Source organism: Eucyclogobius newberryi, unplaced genomic scaffold (assembly GCF_026437365.1).
Source record: "Eucyclogobius newberryi isolate DKJ021-1_F unplaced genomic scaffold, fEucNew1.0.hap1 SCAF_21, whole genome shotgun sequence".
NCBI classification, from domain to species: domain Eukaryota; kingdom Metazoa; phylum Chordata; class Actinopteri; order Gobiiformes; family Gobiidae; genus Eucyclogobius; species Eucyclogobius newberryi.
Window position 1 is genome coordinate 23,221,533 of NW_027315846.1, and position 19,801 is coordinate 23,241,333.

At 40.6% G+C, this 19,801-nt stretch overlaps 1 protein-coding gene across 1 annotated transcript; it reads left to right on the plus strand.

Moving 5' to 3' along the window:
* The first annotated feature begins 415 nt into the window (after nucleotides 1-415).
* LOC140370630 (protein FAM163A-like) lies at nucleotides 416-18,238 on the plus strand. The gene is made up of 5 exons (XM_072457825.1): nucleotides 416-483; nucleotides 15,265-15,342; nucleotides 16,797-16,820; nucleotides 16,896-17,009; nucleotides 17,799-18,238. Exons 4-5 carry the CDS (start codon nucleotides 16,917-16,919, stop codon nucleotides 18,195-18,197), a joined length of 492 nt encoding a protein of 163 aa, XP_072313926.1. The 5' UTR covers nucleotides 416-483; nucleotides 15,265-15,342; nucleotides 16,797-16,820; nucleotides 16,896-16,916; the 3' UTR covers nucleotides 18,198-18,238.
* The last annotated feature ends 1,563 nt before the right edge of the window (nucleotides 18,239-19,801 follow it).

The window sequence follows — 19,801 nt, forward strand, 5'->3', positions numbered from 1 at the left end:
GATTTTTGAGAGATTCTGATGAATGTAAAAAGAACAAAAGACAAAAGCTTAGTGGGCTGTTACAAAAAGGTTTGGAACTACTGAGCTGGACCACAAAGCCTCTCCAGAACCCCCCCCCCCCAAATGTTCCTCACATCTCCTTTAACCTGAGCACTTTCATCCCACTGTGCATAAAACACCTTGAGAATCCCCCTCTTCCCCCTCCCCGATCCAACAGCGCAGCGCCCGCGTCAGCCCTGAGCGGCCGCTGCCCCCTCCCTCCCTCCGGGACCGCGGGGGTAGGCGGCACGGCACGGCATAGCGGGGGCAGGCGGGGGGGGGGGGGGGGAGGACCCAGGCAGGGCGAAGGATCCAGGCAGCAGGCAGCAGTCCCCAGTCCCCACAGGCCCCGCGGTTCTCGGTGCTCAGATGTGCGGACGGATCGTGGTGACGGCGCCGCGGTGATTCCGAGCACGCGTCCGAGTGGAACAGGTGGTCTCTGCGGTAAAAGACGGTGTGCGCGTCCGGTCAGCGCGGGAGGAGGAGAGGAGGGGGGTGTCCGTGTGTGACATGCAGGCAGAAGTGCGCGGACATACGCGTGGTCAGAATGTAGAGCTCCGCGCACGTTCACCGGGACTGTTAGAACTGGACTTAACGTCAACTACGAATCACACGCGCGGTCAAGGTAAGTCAACGAGGCGACGAGAAAGACTTGTACATCTGGCACTGGGATCAAGCTTGGATCGTTCTGAAATGTGTGATAATGGAACATGTCACCGCTGTGTCCGGGTTTGTTTCTGTGCGTAAATGTCATGATAAAGGAAATAATTGTAATGTGCGATATGGCTGTGGATTACTGTGATGTAGATGTATTTGTGATATTTGAGTGTACTTTTTGACAAGGTAATGCATTCATTTATTGTTTAAATGGCATCCAAAAATGGAACAGAGGCTGAATCAAGTCCAGGCTGAATAAGATTTAAAGAGCGTATGACAGATTTTTACGATTTTCTAATTTTGACTTTATTTGGTGTGTTTGTACCTGTTGTATATGTAAATGATAGTTTTACACCGATCAAGCAAGTATTTGTGGAGAAAATGTTGAAAATCTGTAGGGAATGAAAGGAAGTGACATCACACCAGGGACACTCGTTCCAGTGAAAGTGTATGCATCATTTACACAAAGAAACAACTTTTTTGACCCTCTAAATATTAATTCAACAAAATAAAGTCACTCTCGTATAGTTTTATTTGTCAATTAAAAAATAGATCGACATTACATGTGTTTTTCACCTTTTCCCCCTGTGTTTAAAGTGTAATTTCCAAGTGTGATGTCATCAATTACACACAGGAAGTGAAATTATAAACCTAAAAATATTATTCTGTGATACATTTTTTTTAGTTAAATGAGCTGTCCAACGTGTCAGAGGCACTTTAATAAAGAAAATAATTAATATTCAATAACTGCAGTCTTTGGTATTTGCTAATCGCCTCCATTTAAATTGCAATTTTGATTTGATTGTGATATATCTTGCAGCCCATTTTACATACAGTACATTTCTGTCAGATGGAGGACGTGTTTTGTTATTGCAATAGCTAGTTGTGATATTGATTATTGCGTTAGTCAGTGTTGCCAAACTAAAACAACACTCTGCAGATCTTGAGCGAGCGCTCTGGGCAGAATGGAGACGGATGATTACGTTCCCAGGCACACAAATGCTGGCTGATGACTTATCATTTTCAGTTGTTTATGTGCTGCTAAAGATTGCAACGTAACTTTTTATGCGGTGTGTTTTTTTTTATGCCTTTTGTACTTTGTCGGCAGAGTAAAAAGCAACCTTGACATTACGTTCTGGCCACATTTGAAGCGAATCATTTGAATAATACAACACTTAATAAATAAAACTTGCTATGATGACTAAAGAATGTTTTAATAGCTTACGTAATTACAATTGTAGTAATGTTGTCGCTACACTAAAATAGATAGATGGATAGATATATATGAATTTTCACAGCACTTTTTACTGCCTTTGTATCTCAGTCAAACTCGATACTCGATAACTATTTCAATATCATCAGAGAAAAGCTTTTATTGTGACAATTGTGACATTTTCGAGTTGTTTGTTTTGGCCTTGTAAATGTACACAATAATGCTTTTATATATAGTGCTCTAACTTCATATTTACTGTAACTACATACACTATAATTAGGCCTCAATCTAGAATTAAAAATAATGTGTTGCTAAAACTGTCTAAGGGCAATAATGGTCTTTATCACTGCTGGAGTAAGAACTCAGTTGGCTCCTAGAAACGACAAAGCAAATCTCAGCAGCACACACACTCACACACTCCAAGAGCACACACACACACCGAGAGCACACACACACCGAGAGCACACACACACCGAGAGCACACACACACACCGAGAGCACACACACACCGAGAGCACACACACACACCGAGAGCACACACACACCGAGAGCACACACACACCGAGAGCACACACACACACCGAGAGCACACACACACCGAGAGCACACACACACCGAGAGCACACACACACACCGAGAGCACACACACACCGAGAGCACACACACCGAGAGCACACACACCGAGAGTACACACACCGAGAGTACACACACCGAGAGTACACACACCGAGAGCACACACACACAGAGCACACACACACAGAGCACACACACACAGAGCACACACACACAGAGCACACACACCGAGAGCACACACACACCGAGAGCACACACACACCGAGAGCACACACACACCGAGAGCACACACACCGAGAGCACACACACCGAGAGCACACACACACAGAGCACACACACACAGAGCACACACACCGAGAGCACACACACACAGAGCACACACACACAGAGCACACACACCGAGAGCACACACACACCGAGAGCACACACACACCGAGAGCACACACACACCGAGAGCACACACACCGAGAGCACACACACCGAGAGCACACACACACAGAGCACACACACACAGAGCACACACACACAGAGCACACACACACAGAGCACACACACACAGAGCACACACACACCAAGAGCACACACACCGAGAGTACACACACACAGAGCACACACACACAGAGCACACACACCGAGAGCACACACACACCGAGAGCACACACACACCGAGAGCACACACACACCGAGAGCACACACACACCGAGAGCACACACACACCGAGAGCACACACACACACCGAGAGCACACACACCGAGAGCACACACACACAGAGCACACACACACAGAGCACACACACACAGAGCACACACACACAGAGCACACACACCGAGAGTACACACACACAGAGCACACACACCGAGAGTACACACACCGAGAGTACACACACACAGAGCACACACACCGAGAGTACACACACCGAGAGCACACAGAACACACACTGAGCACTGCTAATCTAAAGGACAATCAGAGATATCGCTCAGAATGATGGCTCCTCTTCACAAATGTCAGACACAGGTCTAAAGTACAGAACAATAGAAACTCTTGTAAATCTACATCTTTTTTTCATAACTAATGATAATTATATGATAATACAACTGTAAAACCTTTATATAATAGTCTGTGATACACTTCTCTCTCGTCCCTCTCTTCCCTCTCGTCCCTCTCTTCCCTCTCATCCCTCTCTTTCCTCTCGTCCCTCTCGTCCCTCTCGTCCCTCTCTTCCCTCTCATCCCTCTCTTTCCTCTCGTCCCTCTCGTCCCTCTCGTCCCTCTCGTCCCTCTCGTCCCTCTCTTCCCTCTCTTCCCTCTCATCCCTCTCATCCCTTTCATCCCTCTCTTCCCTCTATACCTTTCTGTTTCTCTCTCTGTCACCTGCTCTCTCTTTTTCATACCCTCATTTTCACCCCTCCATCCCTCACCGTCTCTCTCTTTTTCCAGTTCTATCCTTCTCACTCTTAAGCCTGGTCTTCACCCCTCGATTATTTTTGGATGTGACGATTCAAGACGTGAGGAAATTGAAAGTCAGATGTGGCTGTGACCAGAGTTCGTCTGCGTTACATCAGGCTCTTGGCTCCGTGCGCTTGTAGCAGTTAGCCGAAGCTCGCGCTAGATTTCAGTAGTGTTTTTGAGTTTGCCTAAAGTTAGTCAATAAAGGAGAAAATGGCTGTTATGATCCTGAGTTCTTCTGCTGTTATTGTTGTAGGAGCACTTTTGTTTTACTACTTTTCACATGAAGGGAAGTCACAATGTCAAATTTTGTGAGAAGATTTAATTGTATTTGCAATTGTTGACACTATGACCGGACAACTTTGAAATGATTCACGTCAGTCTACTAAATAACAAACTGTCTGAATGAAAAAGTAATGACACATATAAAGCCAGATAAAAAGTACTGTACGTGTAGTTTGAACTAAACTGACACTATGATTCTCATATTTTACCGTATATATCATGAGTCTAGTCACTATAGTCTCGTGTTTGACAGAGATTAGGGGTTCACTCTGTTACCCAGAGTTCAATATGTCAGACACAGCTCTAGATAAGTCCCGGTCTCACTATGAGGCCGCCACCCACAATTTTGAGCCACAATTTTCCTCATGATCTAAAATCTTTCTGACTGAGAAAACCAGGCTTTACCTATGTCTTTCTGACCCTTCTCCCACTATCCCTTTCTCTCTCTTCCCTCTTTTTCCCTTACTCTCCCTCTCCTTCTCACCATCCTCCCTCTTGCTCTTTCTCCTCTCACTCCCCTTTCTCTCTTCCCTTCTTTCTCTCGCACTCTTCTCTCACACCTGGCACAGCGCGGCGTAGCCCAGTATCGGCGGCTGCATATTCTGATGGGAAAATAGTGTTCTTCTGGGAGTTGTACCTGAATTATTGAGGCCCTCGGGGTTTTTAAAATTGCAGAGACTTACTGTGATTTGAGGGAAAGTCCGCTAGCTCGGCACACACACAGGATCCATCATGGTTCCAGCGCCTCTCTCCTGCTGGCGCTCCGTAGATCTGTCACAGTCAGCCGTAGGAGACCAAGGCTTATTTTTCTCCTTTTTGCGATGGCATAAATCAACAGGAGCCGCAAGTATCTGGACAAAAACAAGAAATGACTGAGTGAATACAAGGAAGATGGCGGAAAGGCCCTGTAGTTAAGACCTCATAAGACCTATAAACATGTTCTGAAATGCATGGGATTCTTCTATTAGTTTAGATTCTGTTTTAGCTTCAGGTTTCAGTCTTGACTTGCTCTGGGAACTGAATGCTGGTTTGGAATGGAAATCACAAGCCCTTTAGAATGCCCTTAACATTTCAGATTTGTGTGTAATGATAATGGTTAAAAAGTATAAATGTGGCCAGCTTCATGCCACTTTTCTGAAATCTTTTGGAAGAAAGACACACACATCGTAGAGTCGAGTGCCAAAGTAAGAAAAACATGTAACTATAGAAGAAAAAAAGTCTAAAAAGCTAAATTGACTCATTTTCTTTTATAGTTACATCTTTTCTGAAATTTGTATTTGATTATTGTGATATAAACATCTTCTTGATCATGGGAATAAATAATCATGTTCATTTGCTCAAAGCGATGCTGATGACATGAAAGTTGGAGACGCATAGGTTGTGAAAATAGGTTGTTATGATCCTATGATTCTGTTTGTGTGGGCAAAAGATGCAGTGTTGAAATAAATTATGCAATGTTTGTAATGTTGGGAGTAATAATTGTGATCATACAGTATGGTTAATTATACTGCCCTATTGTGATATACAGTGTTTACATGCAGCGCACCAAAAATCTAATTATCTGATTTCTGGAATATCGTGTAAACAGTTACATCTGATGTGAGTAATCTGATTTCTTTCTGATTGTTCGCATTAGTGCAGGTTTTGACAAGGAAAATTGTGCAAAAAAGGGCAAAATAATGTGGCAATGACAAAAAATAGAGAGTTTTTGTTTATAAGACTTCTATTAAATAAACTTCCTATAAGTTATCTGTTATTTTCCTCTGTATCTACTTGCGTTGTAACACCGAAATTTCCCCATCTGTGGACAATAAAGGAATATCTTCTTATCTTATCTTAAAGCGAATATGATAGGAATTGAATAAGTTATTTTTAAATCCTTTGTACATTATCTTTATCTAATACAGTTCTAATACAGTTCTAATACAGTTCTAATACAGTAAATCAAAAATCAGATCTAATTATTGGGTTAAATGATAATCAGATGTTTACTGTCCGTGTAAATGAATCCAGTGTGAAAAGAGATTTATACAAGATTCTTAAGTAAGCAAGTACATGTTATTTGTATAGTATCTTTTTATTTGCACTAAACAACGGACTAAGTTCAGCTTCTGTATCTCAGAAGGCTTAAAAGAGCAATCTAGCTGGAGATGGTCAGCGAGATGGTCAGCGAGACATCACTAAACTCTTTAATGATCTTTCCCAAAGGGATTATATAAAGCAAAAATAGTACAGAAACTAAATAAAACTGATCCTGAGAAACTCCAAACAACAAATCCGCAGACATTATTTGGTTTGCAGAAACACTGAAACACTGATAAATATGAGGAAAACCAATGAAGAACTAACCCTGATGGTCCAATCAGGTCCTTCAGTCTGTTTAACAGGATATGATGGTCAGACAGTGCATTTTCCAGAATCAGCAGACATCATAATGTCACTGGACACTTTTAGCAATGCTGTTTCCGTAGAATGATGTTTATGGAAACCAGATTGCTGTAAGAAGTCTGACAATTGTTCAGAGAACACATTCTCTAAGATCTTAGACAAGAAGGGAAGCTTTGAAATATGCCTGAAGCTTTTGGGGTTTTTGAGTAATGGCTCTACTATGGCATGTTTAAATGGATCAGGAAACACACTGGGGAATACTAGCCTCGCACACACATGATATGACATCATGGGGTCTGCTGTGCACAAGTGGATTAAGCAGTTTACTGGAACGTAACCGGTTCAATGATCGTTTCAGAACATAGTTGTAGGCTACTTGCAAGACAGTTCATTCTCATTGCCCACTTAAATCGTCCATCAGGTGTAAAACTACCATACCAACACACTCAAATGTATTGTACAATCACATTTCTTCAATCACATTTTGCTCCCACCTCACTGGACTCATGGGATTATTAAAAACAGAAGCGATTTCACAGTTCGTATTTTAAAGAAAAGGCTCATGACAAATTTAATTCAGACAGTGGCTGAAAATGAGATATTCCAAGAGGAAAGTAAGGCGTCTTCTTTTTCTTTTAGCCTTTCCCGGCTGAGGTCATCTTAGCAACTCATCTTCCTCCTGAGTGCATGGATTTGCATATTCAGGGTGTTCGACCAAAATGTCCTCTCTTTTGCAGCGTTTGTGTCTAGCACATATTATTTCAGTTAGTAATGGTCATGTAAGAACTTCAAATATTTAGTTAGCCTTCATATTTGCAGCACTATTTTGGACCAAATTGTATTCTTCCCACACTCTACTTTTCTACTTTTCCTGTGACTGGCATTGATTCCTGATGTGGGTTGAGTTGTGCTGTGCAGCGTGACATAGTAATACAGTATAATCTTATCATATATACAAATATGTCATCAGTATTTAATGCCCCAATGGTAAATTACCTTTTGAGCTTTTAAAAATATTTGAATGTAATTCCCTCATCATCAGTTACATTTCAGTTGTGTTCTGTTTCGTTCACATGTATTTGACTTAGTCCGTCTCCAGAGCATGAAACTCTTCTCAAACTAGTGATGTCATCTCAGGTGTTTTCAAACCAATTTGCTTCTTCTATTGTCTTAAAGATCATTTGCCCTCTATTGTTGCTTTCCAAAAGTAGTTTTAAAAAATTGTAATAATGCAAAATTGGAGGACCAAATATGGGTTTTTAGATGCCACGGAGTCTTTTCAGAGTTGGTTTTGTGCTTGAAAGACCTTCCAACTGACAAGCATCAACTACATGGCAGTATAGGCAGTGTAGCTTACGTTTCTTCAAGCTACATTCAACAGTTTGTACTTCAAAGGGGTTTAAAGCAACAAACTCTTGGGTTTGTAGGGAATGCTTGACTCATCCCCACTGTCACAACACATGACACAGTTTTAAAAATCAAGACCTTTCAAAGTCATTTTCAATCTGCTGAGCTAGTCTGAGAAACTCGACTTTATAGTGCTCTGAGCTCAGGGAAGAGCTTCACCTGAAACCTGCCTTTGTTAATCTGACTGAAACTGAAATCTTAAATCACATTACAATCGGACTGTAATGGCCCATAACAGATAAACAGGTAAAAGAAGTGACTTAAGGATGGAAGTCTTGATTTTAAACACTGTAAAGATGATTGACTACCTCTGAAACCTTTTCAAACCATACTTCCGAACACTCTCAATGGAAATAGATACGCGTTGTGCCATACTGTGGAACAACATTTCCATGGAAACAATTCAAACAAAACATCCATGGAAAAGCATGCAACATAAACACTTCTGTGACTGTTTTTTCGTTGCAGCCCTGCATGGATATAACATAAGATGAAATACAAAAAAAAGTGTAAGATTTGTGTTGTAATGATATTTTATGAGCATTGTACATTCTACTAACACTAGTCTGGGATTCGTCTTTGTGTTTAATTCAGGTGAATATGGAATACAGACAGCTTTAATGATTCACTGCTAATCATGCTCCCCACATCTCCTCGTCCTCCCACCTGGAACCCTCCAAGTACCTGGAAAGCCTCGTTCTTTCTCTCTTCCTATTAAAGCTGCGCTGTATTTCATATCATGCCTTTGTTGTATGCACAGGTTGGGTTTTGCTTTTATGTAACGGTGTAATCTAGTTCCGTTCGCTGGGGGAAAACAAATTAAAATGTGACACCTCTTAGCGCTGCCTCCGTCTCCTGCCCTCGCCGTGTCAAGAGATGATAAACACGCTAAATATAGTCTGGTCTCACCTCCGCGTTTTAGGGAGCAAGAAGAAATCTGCCCGTTTGAAATATACAGGGCTGTGCAGATGTGCTAAAATTCTATGCTACACACAAGGAAGAAGTGACAAAAGGACGGGTGCGAAATGGGGGAGAAGAGAGGTGTTTCTTTTAGCCGTGAAAGATGTTTGGTGCTGGTTAAAGAAGTGAAAGATCAAAGGAACGTATGGGGTTTTTAATATTTTCAAATATTAAAAAAGTCAACAGAGAATGTTTGGGTTAGGTGTGGTGCCCTCTGCTGGTAACAGTGGGGAGTGAGGCGTGTTCTAAAGGCAAAAAGCAGCACAGCTAATAATGGCAACTAGTAGATTATTGCTTAGTATTGAAAGTAATTTGAGTGCTAACGTGATCAGTCCAAGTATCATATAACATGGTGGATATATCATAGGACCATTATGTTTACTTGCTGATAAAATGTGATTTTGATTAAAAATGGACGCTGTAGACTTGTATATTAGAAGTTACTTTTGTTTTTTAAGGCAGGTAATGAGTGAGACCATTGCATTCAAAACTACTACAATTATTAAGTTGATAGCGGAGGGATTATATTTTTACTTCCACTTTATTCGCATAGGTACAGCATTTCTATATTTATATATTAGTCACGTTTTATTCTACAGTACCAGTTACTACATCTAATGAATTTACATGGTAATAATGATTAAGGTTAGGAGTTAAAGGATGTGTCCACTCAAGTTCTGGTAGTTAGAAGTGGGAGCTATATTGAAAAATGTATAATATCACAATTGATGTTATAGAGTTAAGCAAAATTAGTATTGAGTGTATCGTCGATAGTTAAAACTGCAACAAATTATGTCAAAAAGAGACAAAAATGTGTTTAAAATTATATTTCTGCCAATTTGTGGTTCATTTTAATGTCCATTCACGTTTTGTGCATTTCACAGGCAGATTTTAGCACATTGTAAAAGTATTGTATGAATATTGTCATAGAGCTATAAATCCTGCCCACTCCTGGTCCTTGTTCGAGCCCTGTTTAGTCCTGAAGTAGTCTTGGTTCATTCTTGTTCTAATCCTGGTTTAGTCCCTTTTCACTCCCAATTTTGATGCGTTGTGCGTGTGAACTGTACTCCAAAAACCCCAAAACATTTAAATGGATGGAGAGACTTGTGACGGGGGGAGGAAGGACTGAGCACACTAGACCATAGAACCAGGAGGAGAGGAGACTTGACTTGGCTTTTAACAGCATTATCCGTGTCTATATAATTTAACAGAGTGACGTAATGGAGAAGAGAACAGAGCGGTGCGGGGTCTTGTGTGTGTGGGAGGCCCTCTCTTCAACTGCAGCAGCACACACAATGAACCCACTCTATCTGAATCATACCTGAACCACACACGCTGATTGTTGATAGCACACTCAAAATAATAGGCTGCATTTATGTCTACTTGGTTGGTGTGTTATAATTGTGCCGTTTTAGATGTGGTGTTAGAACATTGTTGTAATAACCTTCAAGTAGAGGACAGTGTTCTATGGGTAATTGTGTCCAAATACATATGGGCTTGTTTGATTTATCAATGTGAAACTTAAACTAGTTTATAGTTGCCAGTCTTTTCTTTCCAGTTTCTCTCAATATAAAGCAACTCTCAAAGTCAAAATGAGACCACTGTGTGCCGTCTGTCACTTCATACACGACTTAAACTGCAATGTGTTACAACAAAGGTAATCTCTACCAAAACGCATCTGAGTGACTGAGTTAAATTCTGGTTAAAAATATTGTGTTTGAACATGTTTGAGACGTTTCTTTAGCATTAGCATTAGCCCTCAAGCTCCCTGGTCTCTGGTAGAGGACCCGAGCTTAGAAAAAAAGAGACCACCCACGGAGATAGTTGTGATTGTACAAAGAATAATACCTGACGCCTTTATTTTGTTAAATTATCATTTCAATAGTCATTTTCTTCACAAACCACTTGCCACTTGACTAACTGACTTTGATACATATTTACCACAGGGACAATCCCACCAAACTAAGTGATATTTCTAAAAACATATGGACTTTTGCAGAGGTAAAACTATTTTTGTTTTACCCCTTGTGGCGTGCAGTTTAGTGTGGGCAAACAACCAGAGAAAGGAAAGCATGTGGCTACCTGTTTGTGGCGCTCTGTACCAGAACAGCGGGGGCACCCAAGTGCATGCTGGTCCTTGGCATGTGTGCTAATATCAGCTCCCTCCATCACCTGCTGCTTCTGTCAGCTGGAGGAAAGAAGACGAGGGGAGCTGTCAATGCACCAGCCCCAAACACCCTCCTGCGACTGGGATGGGGATTGACAGCCAACTTCTAATAAAAAACTTCTCCTGATAAAGGGCCTGCGATACATAGGTCTACGAACATACATCTGCCATCTGCTCGTTTCCATAGAGATCCATCCATTTTTGTCCACTGTAATTTTGCAATTTCCTGGAATGTTCTATTGTATGTTATAGAAAAAGATTCAGTGAGCCGACTCTCAGACTTGATCCACAGATTGAGAATGACTCTTGATTGAGAATGACTCTTGGATGAGTCAGATGACCAGGGGCGCCTGCAGGACTCTTTGTGAGGGTACACACAGTCAAATGAGTGACAGACCCAGCGCTCCATGCACACAGACCAGTCACGTATTTGAACGTGTTTCCATCATTGCTCCCTGCATTTACCAGACGCACTGGGCTCCCGGGGTCCTCACTCATGTATGCAGCATTTCATTTAGTGTCCTTAAGAGCTGTGGTCCAGTCTGGCGGTTTACTGTGACATTATTTTTATACGATTAAGGTTTAGATTGATCATATGCGCATATTCGGCACAATGAGGCCCATATTATGACAGATTACTGATAGAATGGAGAAGTTGTGTTTACATTGACCATAAAATTGCGCGTGGGTCCCAAGGTTTTGTGGTTTGTTTTAATACGCCGCTAAAGGCTGCGTTGCCGTGGACCCTCAGCACATTATGAAGACCCTTACTTTTGTGCAGAGGCAGCCTTTATCTTTAATAAAGCCTCATTTTACATTGCTGGAATAGGCCTATTACAAGGAATATGAAGCTGAAACTGTTCAGAGGGACTAATGCACAACACCAAACGGCTCACACATGAACACGCCACAGTCAACACTTACACCACATTCATGCATAAAGTTAGTTCAACGATCCATTCACCAGCGTTTGCTCTTTCTACTCACAAAGTGTTGTGTGTGATAATACATCCACCTGACGTTCAGAGCGAGAGAGAGGAGCGAGTAGGAGACACAGGGCTTGAGCGCGCATTGGTTTTGTAAAGTTATTGCTGACCTGAGTCTTTTTCTACAAAAGGAACATTTCTGGACAAATAAGGGATTACACAGACTTGTTTCCATGGTACAGACTTTTACTTATTCTATCTCCGTGGAGACGAGCAGGTACCGCCAACCGTACTAAATCACAGGTCAGGGGTAAAATGTAACATGGAATTCTTACTTAAAGTGTACGCACAGACTACAGAACAGAATCTGCCTCAAACTCACTACATTTCCATCTCTCTCTCATTTTAGGCCAAGTTGTTTTTTATAAATCCCAAACGTAACATGGAAAGTGATGTACGTAGCATTTTTGGACATACACATGCTTTATAAATGAGACCCCAGAACTGTGGAGAGGTGACCCTAGACTCACAGTAGGAATGAGTAGAAATAACAGGTAAAAAATGTTTCTTTGTAGTGTAAAAATACAAAAGTGTGTGCATTATAAGATATGAAATAGATATGTTATGAAAGGCCAATAGGGGAGTTTTCTGGCTGACATGGAGTGAGGAGATTGGGCCAGGGAGACAGAGCACATCTCTGACTCAAAGTGAAATAAATGACACAAATAAAGACTGTGTGAAGCTGGTGAGTGAGAATGATGCTATTTTTGACTCGACAATTTTCCGAAGCTACTAAAGCACATCCAGCGCTTCGGGGTCTCCATGCAGATGCTTGGCAGGCATTTGTAACGGAGGGCGGAGCATCAGTTTCTCTGCGCGGCCTGTAATTACTAATGAGTTCGTTTATCTTCTTCTGGAGTCGATTTAGTATTTCATGCAGATAATCCTTGTGGAAGGACAACATATTATTGCTGCAATATGCTAAATTAAAATGTCTCATTACTAAACAAGCCATTTTACTGTGAATACATTGCCAATTTATTATAAAAATAAGAAATTATTATAGTTACACAAATATCTTCCATATGACAGAGGTTTATACAGTTGGGTTTTACTGTATTGTAAAATTGTAAATTGGCTTGGCTGCAAGATGAATTCTCCTGAATGTTGTGAGTTATCAGAACACGTCTGGTAAAGATGTATGTACTGTGGACTATGCATCTTCAGGGATTACCACATGCAGATGTAGAGCAGTGAGGGCCGAGCATTTTGATTTCTGAAGAAAAGGAGAAAAAAGAAGTATGGAATATGTCTGAAATTGAAACTTCTGGATCGATGAGTCGACTAAAAGGGGGCGTGGTGTAGTGACATTGTCCAAAACTGCACTCACAACCCACAACAAGACATGCAAATGCAAAAATGTATAAAGAAAAGTATTAGTAAATAGTATCTTTATGTAAAGAGGCAGATTAAACTTGATTCACTTCCAAAATGACGTTCTCACTCACTTCATGTCTTCTCATTGTGGCTGTTGTCAATATAAATGCTTAGATTATAATCCAAATAAACTATTTGGTCAACAAAGAAAGAACAAAAGGTCAGCTAAACGACTAAAGAGTTTCAGCCTGTAGAATAGAATAGAATGGGATACTTTCTAGTAGTTTTTTGCCGAGGCTTGTACTTTTATATTACTTGTAGAACTCTCCACTCTGTGGGAGCTGCAAAATGAGGCATACTCCCAGACCACAAGGTAATTATGTTATGTTTATATAATAGCGAAACTGTTCCATCCTCAGAAAGCTCATCTTCTGCACATTCCAAGTCGAGCTAATGGGACTATAATCACGCACAGGACTTGAACGTAACGGAGTGAAGCGTGGACCTCGCAATTAGCATGCTTCAGGGGTACGGCGCTGTGAGGCCATATGGTTAGCGTGTGTGGCTACATTCAGCATGCTAATCACCTGTCTCAGTATCAAAGGCCACTGCTTCAATCCCACAGAAAGAATGTCGCCCATAGTTCCAATTTGTCTCGGAGTGACACCGAGGATATTCGTGTCCGAGGCTTGTCTGGTGCTTATTATTCATACAATGATTAATATGAAACGCAACGGTTTTACAAATGTGTAAAAGATATCCAGACCCCTGAGGACCAAGATAAATATTTTAACACTGAAGTGAAATTTGAATGTAGTGCTTTGTGGGGGGAATTAAAATTGAAAAGCTGTTGAGGGTTGAAAATGTCTCGACTATTCTTTTTATACAGCAAAATGAGATTGTATTTATTGTTCTGTAGTTAAACGTTTTTTATCTCCTCTGCAGTGGGTGACCGCAGTGCAGCACCAAAGGGACCCGTCTCCAGATCTGAACAAAGATCTGAGACAAAATGGGGGAAAAGTAAAGACACAGGGAAAACATGCAAGTTCTGTGTCAAACTTAAACGTTCAATTTTTTAAGAATATTAAACATAAATACGACAATATAGAACGCGACCAGAAAGCGAAAACCAAAATAAAAAGAACACAAGTACCACTTAACATTAAACGAAACAAAATCATGGCACATTTAAGTCCCACTTGGTCAAATTTGTCCATTTCCAGATTAAGTCAGAATGTCATTTTTTTTCATTCGTCTGATGTCTGTTATGATGTCAGTCCAGTCCTTGACCGTTGGTGGAGTTTGTGTCATCCTCATCTTTGTGACGACCTTTTACCTGCAGCCAAAAGGATGTTCCAAAGGTATCCACTTATTGTGTCCATGGCAGGAGTTCTGAGGCCCAAGTACATAGTTTATAAAATTGAGTGGGATGGCAATGTCAAAAACAGTCTGGCTTTTAGATAGAGACCAGTCTTAATGGTCATTACTTTGTATAATACTTGGTTATAATAGCTCCTTTTAAGAATTGTACGCTTTTCATTTGATTTTCTTTTACAATCTGTTGAAAAGTCACGTACCCCGATGATACCAGATATCCTCTTTTATTAGATGTCATACTGTCATTTAAACACAAAATAATTAGAGGCAGAGGCACTAACACATGAGAGAAGAAGTATGATTACGCAGAAGTCTAGACTACATGCATAATATCAGATTTGATGATTGCATACATGAAAAGAATTCAGTTTGCACCATTTACTAACCATTCAAACATTGCCATACCTGATGTTAATTCCCTCTTATATGTGTCTCGTCCCTGTCCCGCAGTGACCAGTGAAATCCCGCCTGCTGCCCACCCGCTGAGCCTGACCTTTGACCTCCTTGGATGTCCCGCTGTCCTCTGATGTAAGGACTTCTGTTTGTTTGCACTGCTGCCTCCAGGGGGCTCAATGCTCTTCGTCACTGTCGTCGACCTTCTGCAGACAATAAAGGACAGTGAATAAACAGATGTATAGAAGCGAACCTAAACAGCCCACGGACACAGGCCTGGGCTCTGTCCCGTGCACGCTAAACAATAGTATTAGTTTGAGGGGGGAAAAGGATGAGTCGGGTTACTTTTGATTGGTTTTGGTTTCTTTTTAAAGGTGCACAATGTAACTTTTCTGCTGTTGCTTGTATCCATTGAAATGTTATTGTGGTCTCTGTCTAAAGAGCAATAATAAGCGACCAAGCATTTGCAAAATCCCAGCACCACAAAAATAAACCGAGTATTTGACATCAGTAATAGATTTTAAATATTAGAATCTTGTATTTTAGTCATGGCTGGGTCCATTCGTGTGAAACAGAAAGACAAAAATGTGCCTCTCAGGAATAAACCCTTAAAAAAAACAACCTGTAACACTCAATTTGAAGCAACGTGCAAAAAAGTCACGATAAAGAAGCGGACGTGGCAAATATGGTCTCTGTTGGCTCAGGAAATCCCTGTTTTCATCTATCCCTTCCCTGTACTTAGTTGTGATTGTTTGGAAATTCATACTCCGTGTGATACATGTAGGTTCTAAAATGTCAAGCAGACACTTTTCAAAAATAATACACGTAAAAGGACAATTTGCTGCTTGTTACAGTGAAATGTCACTATCACTTCTGCAGTTTTGAACAGAAAGTTAATGGACCTGTTTATAATGAATAAAAGGTAAAATGAGGATCTACTTATGTTACAGTACAATATTTAGTGCCTATAAAAAAGCATATACTATCTCGGCATGATTTATTTTATCATAGTTTATATTTTACTGATTTTATAATGATTATTATTCATTGTTTTATCGCCGAAGCAAGTTCCTAGTTTGAGATTTGTTTTCACCGACAATGGCAATAAACGATTTTGATACTGAAGAAAAATTCCCCAACATGAAGAAATAACTATTATTTAGCACTTTTATATCTCACTTTTATATTAATATGACAGGGCTGGGCAATTAACCAACTTTGAATAATACTGTTTACTTGGAAGTCTAATACCAATCCTAAAAATATGTTGTTTGGGGAAGAGTTTGGACAAAAACCCTAACCCTAAATAGAAATAATTATTCATACCGAAGGCTTGTCAAGACAGTTTAAGATTAGGAAAAAGTATCATAGCCACAATTCTGAGTATCCTGCCGTAGTTAGATTTGAATATTGTTACATCCCTGTTCCTGGGACACTTGTTAGCAGAGCAGCAGCTGAACAACGCCATGTGGACATAATGTGGCAGAGTCAACATCTGCTGCGTAACATGTGCTTCCCATGTGTTACACCATATTTACACTATTACGATCACACACATTTACTCTAATGTCTTCTTTGTGTCTTGGCAGGTATTATAGAAGCCTTTGTTGGGTGTAAGTACAGAATGTCACGACAGTTTAAAGGTGAAGAGGTGTTGTTTTCTCATGTGTGTGGTTTGGGATGTGCAGGTTGGATGGAGAGCAGGTCGAATGTCCGCTGGAACGATCGTGATAACCGGGGGAATACTGGCCGGAGTCATCCTGCTGTGCATCATAGCAGTGCTCTGTTACTGTAGACTCCAGGTACCAGCGCTTCGGGGTCACATCTGGGGTTAATGTATGAGGGGTTTGCGCAGTTTGTCTAATATTCACACGGTTGTTAACAGAAATGTGCTGAAATGCTGATATATAATATATACATATTAACACGTTTGGTAAGAAGAATGCCCTCTAGTGGCTGAAAACTCTTAGCCAATGCCACAAATGGCCATTGATTTTGTTGTTTTGTCTTCAACACAGATTATTGAAATGTTAATAATATTGGGCTGTATTGAAAAGTGGTCATTTTACAGTCATTTCACATGTGTCTGATAATTAAACCTCAACTAACACTATTCAAATACAGGTTTTAACACATTTCTGTTGGATTGACAAAATATTGTTAAAGATATCAAGATTTTATCAATATCACCCGCCACATCTCAGTAACCTTGATGATCTAATTAACTTAAGATCTAGTTTATGAACTCATTGAACACATAGTCATATAGAAAATATAACTTTGGTACTTTACGGAACACAGATAGTACAGCGAAACATACAATGGATTACAAATTTCACAGTATTTGTTTAAAAATGTTTTATATCTCAAACACTATTTCAAACCATTTCTCAGTTGAGTATTTGAGAATATGTGATTTGCTTTTGAAATGTACTTTTCAAACTCTCCAGATAACATAATAATCTTTCAGCACAGAATATCGCTGATTTGAAACTTTTTAAACCTATAAACTGAACATAACTCATTTTCTTAGATTCACACTGATTTAGTCCTGCTCTTTGGTGGTTCTCCCCTCTTTGCCCCGCCCACAGTACTACTGCTGTAAGAAGCCCGAGCAGGAGGTGGGCCTGGGCTCTCTGGGGGCCGACCCTCTCTCTCACTTCCCCTGCGACGCCTGCGCCGCTCTGGAGATGGATGGGACCGACATCACCCCCGTGTCTCTGGACCAGCTGTGCACCACCACCTCGTCCACCATGTCGCCCTTCAGCCTGTGCCCCTCCTGCCCCTCGTGCTCCCCCACGGGACTGGCCCACCATGAGCTGCTGCACAACGGGGGCGAGCGGCTGGGCTTCCACACTTACTACGAGCCCCCGTCCCACGCCTCCACGCTGCCGCACACGCCCTCCGCCCTCAGCCTGAGTTTCTACGGGTCTTCAGACATGTTCCCGCCTCCCCCACCGCCGCTACAGTCCTACAGCACTGATGTTTGACTGTAGAGTGCATGTGGGTCAGAGCACAGGCCGCACGAGGTCAGGAGGCCGCACGAGGTCAGGAGGCCGCACAAGGTCAAGAGGCTGCACAAGGTCAGGAGACTGCACGAGGTCAGGAGACTGGACTGTAATGGCACATTCACACACACACTGCAAAACATATCTGTGTTTGCTGAAAGGACTTGAATTCTTAATGTTCATCTTTAAGTATCTCAACAACTTTTCCACTTATTTAAAGTTCAATTATCTGCCAGAACTCAAGTATCACTTATCACATTGGCAGCGTGAATAATCTGATCAAGATAAATGAGTTCAAACTGCTAAACTAATTCAGATAAAACTGAATATAGAAAATGTAATAGTCTAATAATAATCATCATCATCATCATAAGCGTGATAATTTCATAACTTAATTCATAATGAGCAAACAGTTGATTAAGAATGATTCAGGCCTAACCTCTTAATTCAGTCATTACTAAGCCTGAATCATGCTTTATTAAGGATAATAACAATGTAGTTATTATAAAGTTGTACCCAAACTCATATTCTGAATTCAAGTTATTTTCACATGACATTTTGCAGTGCAAACAATGACTCTGTACAGCACAAGAGAATGAAGCCACGACTGATTGTGATGTTCAAAGCAGTGGCGTGCGGTCAGGGCAATCAAGGCAAGCAGTGATTGACCAACAAAATCTATAATGACCGTGTGTCACAACTGTATATAAATTGGGCTGAAATATAACCAAATAAGCTTGTTTTTTTAAGATCACTTCTGCTGCTGAAGCTTAGCTGGAGGTCACAGTAACAAGTGGTTCTTTGTCTTTGTAACATTAGTGATAAAAAAAACTGCAGTATTTTAACAACAAAGAGCCCTAATTAGTGTAATATTTAATTTGGTCAGTGAAGTGAAACTATTTAATCCCTTCAGCACATTTCACATATGTGAGTTTAGCTCAGTAAGATCTTTTGTTTTATCCAGTAAAGTCTGATGAACACCTCAAGTCTGATTGCCCATCCGCACGCTACTGGTTCAAATAGTTATATTATAAATTATATTACATTCATTAGTACAACTAATTTAAATTTATTTCAATGCCAGTAACAGTTCATATGTATTTTTGACTTGCATTGCATTTCATTACTTTGAAATGACAATAATATAATATGATCAATTAAAATAAACGTTAAATTACAGAGTGTACAGTCACATTTCAAGTAGATGTAGCACAAACAACAATTTCACAGGCATTTTGAAAGTGTTCATTATTATTTACAGTAATTAGGTAATATTGTTTTGTATAAACCTTTTAAGAAGTACTTACAGCAGTTTTTTACTGATTAGTGCTTAAAGTTATAATCATCACAATCACTAATAAAATGCACTGAATTTCATAACCTATTCAATTAATTCCACCACAATCCTCCAGTGTTTGGTGATTACACACGGCACATTCATATTTATGGAACCACATTCTGAGAAACAAAGTATTTCAAGTCTTAAAAAGTGAGCTCAAATTAAACTTTGTCAGCTGGTGTGACAGGCAAACACTTTCATAGCGTAGTTTCCTCCTCACAGCCTTCTTCCCCAGTCTTATTGAAAC

Bases quoted from the DNA above. Each gene is read 5' to 3' on its own strand.
- LOC140370630 (XM_072457825.1), top strand. From the start codon at position 16,917: ATGTCCGCTGGAACGATCGTGATAACCGGGGGAATACTGGCCGGAGTC. The intron at 17,010-17,798 runs GTACCAGCGCTT...CCCCGCCCACAG, and splicing joins TCTGTTACTGTAGACTCCAG to TACTACTGCTGTAAGAAGCC.